Below are 9,375 nucleotides of genomic sequence, written 5' to 3'. Positions count from 1 at the left end.
TCAACAAGAACGTGCCTTCTGTAGACACATTTGCTACCACCCTTCATCTTCCCTACTGCCTTCTGGATCACTTTCTTGGTGTGTATTGTGCAAAGAATCTGGAACCCAGCCTGTTAAAGCACGGGCTCATGGCTTTGGCTGCAGAAGTGCGTTCTTTACTGTTGGGGGTAGAGTGAGTTTTGCCTAGCAGTGGAATTGTTAGGAGATTTCCCCTGCAAAATTTCATGACCTCATTGTTCTCGTGCCAGCTCCGATGCTTGTGACTTTACATGATAGATTAGATAATTAAAACTAATTAATTTTAGTTCTTTCTAATACAAGGTCAAGGTTCTTTTATTCTTCTGATGTGAATCAAATCACAGTGTACTCACACTGTGTACTCCCCTCTTTGGCTGCAGCAGGCCATTAATTCCACTTAGGGCCAATGAAACTGCAGTTTGCTTCCACTGTACAGTCATAACCTCTGCAGCAGTGCTGCTCATTCAGCAAGTGGTATAAAAAAGAAGTGACCATTGTTCACTTGCAGGTGATGATGCTGCTGCAGGTGTATTTTTGTGTGTGAGCATCCCAGGGACCACAGGAAAGGGAACAGTGGGATTCTGGAAAGGGGGAACCAGCTGCTCTAGGTGCAGCCAGGAGAACAACTTCAAGGACACCACCACTGGTGGTACAGCACTGCTACTGCAAGCAGTATTTCAGTTGTGCCTCAAAACAGACACGTTAACAGACCTGTGTTAGAAAACCACCACACCAATCCCAGGGAGAGCCGGCTGTATTGTGTGCACAATGCAGGTGATGGAGGCAAAGTGGCAACAAGATACCGCCCAGGCCCTCCTATCATAAATTCACTGCCCTTTCCCACCCCACTTCATGAACCCGCCAACAGTTCTTTGGTCCTGGTTGTACAGAGCAGAGGAATACGGATGTAGTGATCTAAGGCACGGCTGAGGGAGCCAGGCACTCGTGTTTCTCAGCCCCGGCACACAGACAGCTGGATCGGCCAGACCAGGAGCTCCTCACACCGCTGGTGTTTCACACCCTCTGGTGTCCACGGCTGCAAAGGAGCCTTCAAAGTCAGAGATGCTAAAGCGTTTGTGGACTTAGGCAGCTCGTAAGAAAAAAAGGCATGTTCTTCATGGGGCCGTAAAACAGCTTTTGCATTTAGTGTTGAGACGTACAGCACTTTAACACCATCGCAGAAGCACTCCAAAATCCTTCCGCATATTCTGGCAAAAGGACAAATTTGGCTGTTCCGTAAGCAATTACACACCGACAGAAGTTTTGCTGCCAACAGGTAAAGGAACCTCTTCATAGATTATTTTGAGATACGGGAACTTCATAGGTAAAAACCAGTACTCCAAGTTGTAAAAGAGGTAAAACTCATGATTCAAGATGACACGATCGATTATTTTTAAGAGATCCACAAAAAACTCTCTGACTGTCTTATGAGGTTTGAATGGGTAGTAGAAGTCTCTTATAGCTGCTGCCAATGTCTTGTTTCCTTGAGGGCCAAAAATAGATGTTTCATTTCCCAAATAGATAGGTTCTCCACTGAACAGAATGATGCTGGTATAATTTGTTTGCACCTTGTTAAACACAGCTCCCAGGTCAGCCAGCTTCTGGTACGTTCTCAGTATAAACTTAGAGCATTCGTAAGAGTCAAACCATACTGTGGATTTTTTGTCAGGGCTTGCTTGAACTGTCCAGGTCTCGTAGTAGATGCCAGTCTCGTTGTCGTACTTCACCCATTTTGCCATTTCATTAAACATGGCTCCTGTAAGAGATGAAAGTAAGCATTACAGAGACCAGGTAACAAATGCAAAGATGTAACTAAAATGTAACAACTTACATGCAAGTTATTCAAACTTTACTTCCTTTTAATGGCCCATTTCCTGCTACTGTGCCAGGACACTCAAACTTCCTGAGGATCGTGACGCTCCTCATTTTATTTTATCCTATTACTATCTACAGCAGATGTTGACAGTATTCACCAGTGCAACAGGTGTTTCTGCCCCTCCTAAAACTTGATCCAAATTCTGCAACTCAGAGCAGGATTTTTCATGCCTCTCCACAAAAGAAGCCCAAGTAAGCTCTGACTGAGACACTCTTCTGGTTCATCAGAATCTTCCTTTTCCCCCCCATACTCCTAGCGATGCATTTCAGCCTCGCCCTTATCCCTCTGTTTCCTCAATCACTGCACTGGGTACAACTGCACAAGGGTGCTGCATGCCACACGTAATCCCCCTGAACAGGCTGCGAAGGTCAGATTTCTGGGTCTGCTCGTCATTAGAGGGCGAACACATCTCACGCTTATCCCAAGGTAAGACACACGGGCAGGCAGGTACCACAGAGCAACAAGAGCTCTGCACTCTGCCCTCCTAGGCTGCCCCCATTACAACTTGCTCTTTGCTGCACACTTAAAGAGCTTTGGGGCTTCACAGTGAGCATGACAATCATTCTGTTTAATGAACGTGTTGGATAATTTCTTTTTTAATTGCCAGCTACTCGCTTTAATAAAGCAGCAAGTCATTAAAATCTGTGTCAAGAACTGTAGTTACTGTACACTGTAGATGGGCTTGCAGCTCCCTTTATCTTCTCTAATTCCTACCAGATTAGCTCCCTAGTGGGTATTCTGCAATGTACGTCACTGAACAGGATTTGTCTCTCCTAACAAGACCAAGACGGACTTAACATCGTTAACCAAACAAAAATATTACAGGTTTATGCACAGCTCCGCAACAACCTGTTGGATGATGCCTAGACAGTCAAAAACTCAGGCTCTGGGTATTCCTGCCCTAATTTCACAAAAGAAACACACCCCAAAGTAATATTAAACTGGCCTATGTTGTTTAAAAGGAAATGAAAATGATTCCTTGTGTTCTCTGACACTGCTGACAGAGAGTGCAATAGGATCTCGCAAGGGCAAAAAGGGTCCAGGTGTTTCACGTGTTAAAGTCTTCTCCCACAAGATGCTTTTTGCCTGCTTCCTGAAGGGAGTTTAGCTCATGATGCTGTCCATCTGTGCTTGCGTCCATTCGCTCTCTTCCACGGAAACGTTCAGATTTCCTAGTCAAATTCACACAATTCAAAACACAGAATTGCCACCTTCCTACAAGTTTCATGGTAACAGGAAGCAAGAGAGACTTGAAGGACAGTACCAACACCTCTACAAGGCACTGGTGTGGCCTCACCTTTCTCAGGTGTTGAATAGTCCACACAGACAGAGAGCATTATGAATTCAGAAACTGTTTGAAATATTTCACTTGGTATTCATACCAAAGAATTTGACCATATCTTCGGTCACGAGATTCAAACTCAGAGGAAAGCAGCTCCACTTACTTCATTTCTTAAAGAACCACTGAGAATTTATCTGCACCAACAAGAGAGCCTAGGGACCAAGTCCAGCAAGCAGCTGAAGGTAGAAGTAGGCAAAGATAAAGCTCCACGTTGTGTTACCTGTGGCAATTCCACACTCCGGTGTGCCTTCTACTACTTATTGCACTAATTTGAGAGAATAAACTGTTTTGTTTGAGAGCTGCAAAATTGCAGCTCTCAAGTCCTCAGGGAGCTTTGTTCACAAGTCACTGCATTACTACAGTAATCAACCAGATTTATTCCAACGACCTTTTTATTTTAGGATTTCATTTTTCAGTATGTATCGGGAAGTTATTGTGGTGATCATCCGCAAATTTAGAGGTATATATCTGGTTTTGTTTTATGACATATGACAGAGAGACCTATTACTAGGGACATTTGTACAGTTTTTATGACACAAAATGTGGGAGATGGGAATTGAGATGAGTATTTTTGACAGTTACGTGTATTTCTAAATATCCCTTCCTTAATTGTTTCCTCAGCAATGCACACATTGTCACCACTTCTTCCTATCTCAGCAGTCATTTGCCACTTCACAATAGGAGGCCTTTGTTTTGAGGACAGCATGTGAAGAGAGTCCATAATTGTTCTCTACAAGCTGTTTTGCTATTTTTATAGTCAGGAGACTCAAGTGTTTTTACACAGCTACACCAAATGACACCCATTAAACAACTCTTCAGTGTGCATTGTTCAAAAGGCAGCAGCCTTTGAATATCACCATCTATATTAAAAACAAGGGCAGAGAAAATACTTCAGTTTGAAATTAGTAGCATCAGCCACTAACATTGCAAATAACCTACAAAACATAAATGAAAAGATACTGCTTAGGGTGGAAATGAGGAGACATTTCTTCTCAGAAAGAGCAGTCAGGCACTGTGACGGGTTGCCCAGGGAGGTGATGGAGTCACTGTCCCTGGGGGTGTTAAAGGAAAGGTTGGAAGTGGTGCTTAGGGACATGTTTAGTGGGTGGCATTGGTGGTAGGGGGATGGTTGGATCAGATGATCTTGGAGGGTTTTTCCAACCTTAATGATTTTATGCTTTACATAGACGGGTTGACCATATTTTATGACATTAGCACCACCCAAAGCATCTGAAATATACCTGATATTGTGGTCACAAGAACCAAGGTTCCATTTTCCTTCCAGTGTGTATCATCTATTCCTTCATAAAAGCAAGCAGCTCCCTGGTTACACCAGAACGGTGCATCCATTCCAGGCCGGAGATGCGGAAACGTGCAGTTCCCAAGCTGAAAGAGCTCATACCACTCCATTGTATAGTTTTTGCCAGTTAAAGCACTCTTGAAGCCCACAGCATCGTGCATAATTTTCTGGAAAAGAAAAACATGAAGGGAGAACACAGGAAACAAACAAACAAACAAACAAATAAACAAACACAAACTTTAACATAAAGAAAAATGATCCTATAACACTGACATCAGTGTGACCTACACAGAAGATCAGACACCTGGGAACTGTTGAGTAGTAGGGTGAGAAAAGGGAAAGTAGTTCCTGCATCATCTCAGTTTTCAGTAGTGTTGATGCACAACACACAAGATTGTATTGTGCACATACTGCTAACTTGGAGTCACGCTTGGTGTCTCAGTGCTTTTTTTTATCTACCCACCATATATTCTGTTATCTGGAGGCACACACTCAGCGGGAGCTCACCATCAAAGCTCACATTTACGTTTGAATGCTTAACTCACAAGGGCATCAAAGAAATGCAGAGCAGAACTAAATTACCAAAAAGCACTGAAAGCCCCAAAAGGAGTAAGATAAATATTTATTTTAAAAGCTGTACAGTAAATATATAAATTCAGTCTTAGTTTAACAACTAAGATGATGATATTTGAAGCTATTTCCATTTTTGACTCTGTGCGCTTGGTTTTGATGTTGCTATTTCATGTTCATTAACATTACTTTAGTCATTAGGGATTGTGCTCTGAAGCTTATTTATACTACTGTTACAGCTATAAACATTGTTAAAGTTGAGATCCTTTCATATTTGCATGACTCCACAAATAGACTTTGGTTTAATACTAATCATAATATCCATAAAAGAACCATAAAAGCAATCAACTCCCTATGATCTGCCATTCTGACCAGCTAGTTTTCCACCCTGACAGGTATCCATGTTCATACAAGCATAACCCAAGCAAGTTTTCAGCCACAGACGTTAGCACACTAAGCAGACATTTCATCCAACATAAGGGGCCAAGTGAGTGTGTTTTCTAGAAGCAGTTCTAGTGAAGAAATAAACCCAAAATGTAATGATGTGGTTATATGAAATATTCCTAATATGCAGGTCTGTGGTGGAACGCATTCAAACCCATCAAGAGTGCTGGTCATATTTCTTTAGCCAAGATAAATTCTGTCAATTTTGTTTGGAACTTGCTGCTCTTCAGGTACCTTTCCTATAGACAGCCTAATCTGTGTGCTCCCATGATCTTCCATACAAGGTTATCCCAATTTTACAGCTCTTGCTCTCAACACCTGCTGTTCAATTCAGGTGAATTTGCTGCTGTAGCTTCGCTACAGCACAGAATCAGAAATAGAATCATCATCTTACCAGATGTCCAAGTAGATCCCCATATTTGAATTCCCATACTGGAGCCTGTAATCGATACACTTCAATGACATCTTTTTCTTTCATTACCGGAACAGCAGAGCCAGTGGGACAGAAAGTGTAGCGAGCCTGGCAGTAAGGATCGGTTTTTGGACGGTAATCAAAGCGCCTGCGTTGGGAAAGAGAAGCACATGGGGTTGTTAGACATTGGAACAGGCTGCCCAGGGAAGTGGTGGAGTCACCATCCCTGGAAGTCTTTAAAAGACGTTTAGATGTAGAGCTTAGGGATATGGTTTAGTGGGGACTGCTAGCGTTAGGTCAGAGGTTGGACTCTATGATCTTGAGGTCTCTTCCAACCTAGAAATTCTGTGATTCTGTGATCAGCACAGCTTCACGGCTGGAGCAACTGCTTTGCCACTTCCCGAGAGCCTGAGTCCGAGAGGTCGGGTGTGCAGCACCTGCCAAAGGCAGACTCTGTGATCCAGACGCTGCAACACTCAGAGTGCACGAAGTTCATGGGACTGCTGAGGCGTGCATCTGCAGAAGCAGGACTAAGGCTACAGACACTACAAATGCAAGTTATGCAGTACACAGTGCTGATGGCTAAGATGTGGAAATCACGTGGATTACAAAGGGTGACTTATATTCACAGAAACAAAGAGATATAAATGCTGATTAGAGGATGGCTTGAGACCTATCTGCCTCAAAAACCTTCCCCTAAGTTTGTCTAAACAAGGATTGACCAGTTTGCTCTGGGAATCTATTTTATAGTAAGTAAGTAAGTACTCCTAGTAAGGCTCCTACATCCCTGTCAACAAGGTAGATTGGCATACACAGCCTGTCTGGAGCACAGACTGTGATTTCAGCACATCCTGGCACTTGTGTCCGGTGCCACTGAGACAGATCCCCCAGCTAAGCGATGACTCAATGACACTGGACTTTCTGAGCCAACTAAGGTCACTTGCTCCGTCTAGACACTGTGGATTTTCCCTGTGGACTTCTCCACGCTTGCTGCTGTATTTTGACATTTCTAATTTTATTTTGTCTGTGCTGGATAGAAAAAAAAAATAGAAAAAAAATATGGCTAGAACAAGAACACGCAGACAGAAAGCAAAGACTTATGCCATCCATAAATTTAAGCCCTGTTTCTAAATTACAAGCCCTATGTTTTCATTTTCCCCTCCCAGTGCACACTGCATGTGACAACAGGAGAACAAGGAAGTTCAGAAGCATTAAAATACCACATTTCTGAGTGTTGGTCTCGGACTGACCGACAGGTTGGTACTCTGATTTTGATCATCCTGAGACCAGGCTTTGCAACTACTGAACTTGCTGGAAAATCTGAAAGATCTGTGACCCCAGGATCAGTTCCTGAGACATCACTTGATGAAAACATAACTGCTAGGAATTAAACAACAAGCTTTCATTTATCATCAACAGGCATAAGAAGTGAATTTCTATTAAAAAAAAGCCTGATTTTGACACCACAACTTTTCACTAAAATGGGAATTAAATGAGCATCTTTAAAGCATTTCTGGGAGCAACAATGCATCTGCTGGAAGGAAAAGCTCAGCTAACAGGTCAAATCTGTGATACCCGTTCCCTTGCTGGTGAGTGGACTATATCAAACACAGTACTAAGGACAAGCCAGGTACCAATGTTATTAAAAAGGTGAGGCTGTACATTACCTTCCTAAACTAAATGAGAACAAAACCACACGACCGGGGAAGCCCGATGGGACTGCCAGCTCCACCCAGGCCCTAATCCTGAGAAGAGGACCTACCAAATGAAAGCGGGATCGAGCAGACCCGGACCTATTTGCAGGATTTCCCTAATTTAGCTTGATTAGCACACCGATAATGAACTCCTGTGAGGCCGCGGGGCGCTGATGCCCCTTGCGGCAGCACGAGGAGCTCGGAGGCGCTTTTCGGAGCGGGAGGAAAACGAAAGCAGCTGCCGAGCCAGCTCAGCCAGCTGATACCGACTGCAGCAAGGCCCTGCAGGGCCAAACCCGAGCTCCTCACCAGCATTTTCACGCCCCCTGTCCCAGCAGCAGCAGGGCGAAGGGCGCAGCCCCGCTCAGCCGCCCGCCCCTCAGCGAGGGCTCCCCCATTTTGCGGCGCCTTCCCCCCCGCTACCGTCACCTCCCCACGGGGCTTAGCGAGGGGTCTGCGGCTCCCCCAGCCCCCTCGGGGGCTCCCCTCGGGCCGTCCCTCACCTGTAGGGCACCGGCCAGTGCCGCTGCGGGAAGCGCAGTCCCCAGGCGCCCATGGCCAGCAGCAGCAGCAGCCCCGGGCTGCGCCCGGCCGCCCTCATGGCGGCCCGGCCTGGCTGTGGGCTCCGCGCCGGGCACGACACCGCCCCGGCGGCGAGGAGCGCCGGCAGGGGGCCAGGCCGAGAGGGAGGGACCAAAAGAAACGCCGAAAGTTGCAGTGGGGGTGTTTTAGCTTTTTATTTATTTTCTTCCCCCCCCCCCCCCCCCCCTCGTGCTTCGGAAAAGCGCGCGGTGAACCGGCCCTCGCATGTGACACGGTGCTGACAGGCGGCGTTAACCCTGCCCTGCTCGCGTAGCTCCTCTGAGCCCAAGGGTGCTAAATTTCCTCAAATTTCCTTTCTAGGAACTAGTCCTGCATGCACCTGTGAAGGAAGCTAAGCTATATCAGGAAGGAAATAATGTGTAATATCGTATTTTAATGGAAAACTTTAATGTCTAGTGGTATGTGACACTGAATGTTTGACTGCACTACATTTGGATGGATTGGGGGAAAAAACAGTTGTGATTTTTTTTTTCCCCATTACCAAAGAGATATCCCCATTATACCAAAGAGATATTCTCGTTACCAAAGAGATATTCCCATTACCAAAGAGATATTCCCATTACCAAAGGGATATCAACATTACTTAGGGAAATTTTAGTCAGTCGTATCTCTGACTGGCTAAAGGAAATGTCACTGGACTGAATGAGGATTTCTCTGGCTAAGAAATAAGGTCAAGACAGGTTTGCGAGCACAATCTGTGTGGAAAACATAGCTTTTCTTCCACATCTCTAGAGTTTAAAATGGGATATGCTGGCATCGGAATCCAGGAGGCTGTCTGGTTGTTGGCATCTGCAGTGAAAACGCTGGTTAGTGCTGTTCACTGGGCAAATAACTGCTGTGGACTTTTGACTGTGAGGTGCTGGGAGAGATATCACTGCTTGGTTCATGCAAGCTCCGGAACAGCTATCAGTTCTCCCCTCAGCACTAAGCTAGACTATACTCAACCCACCACATTTGAGGGAAAAAACCCGCATCCAACATAAAAATACAGGATAGGCTTCTGGATATCCGCTTGGGTAATGCTGAAATGACTTAATGTGTTTATAAACTTTTAAGATAACAGAGCTATTAAAATCTTTAATTTCATCAACATTTCAGTATCTTGCTTCATTGTTA

At 44.8% G+C, this 9,375-nt stretch overlaps 1 protein-coding gene across 1 annotated transcript; it reads right to left on the bottom strand.

The window, feature by feature from the left end:
• Positions 1–754: 754 nt before the first annotated feature.
• On the bottom strand, positions 755–8,381 carry CLN5 (CLN5 intracellular trafficking protein). The gene is made up of 4 exons (XM_082751821.1): positions 8,160–8,381; positions 5,945–6,110; positions 4,478–4,703; positions 755–1,774 (listed from the first exon to the last, which is right to left on the bottom strand). Exons 1-4 carry the CDS (start codon positions 8,255–8,257, stop codon positions 1,263–1,265), a joined length of 1,002 nt encoding a protein of 333 aa, XP_082607947.1. The 5' UTR covers positions 8,258–8,381; the 3' UTR covers positions 755–1,262.
• Positions 8,382–9,375: the final 994 nt, after the last annotated feature.

The sequence above is a fragment of the Aythya marila genome (assembly GCF_965140915.1).
Source record: "Aythya marila genome assembly, chromosome: 1".
Lineage (NCBI taxonomy): Eukaryota > Metazoa > Chordata > Aves > Anseriformes > Anatidae > Aythya > Aythya marila.
The sequence above is the reverse complement of the archived record's forward strand: the minus strand, read 5'-3'. Positions and strand labels throughout refer to the sequence as shown.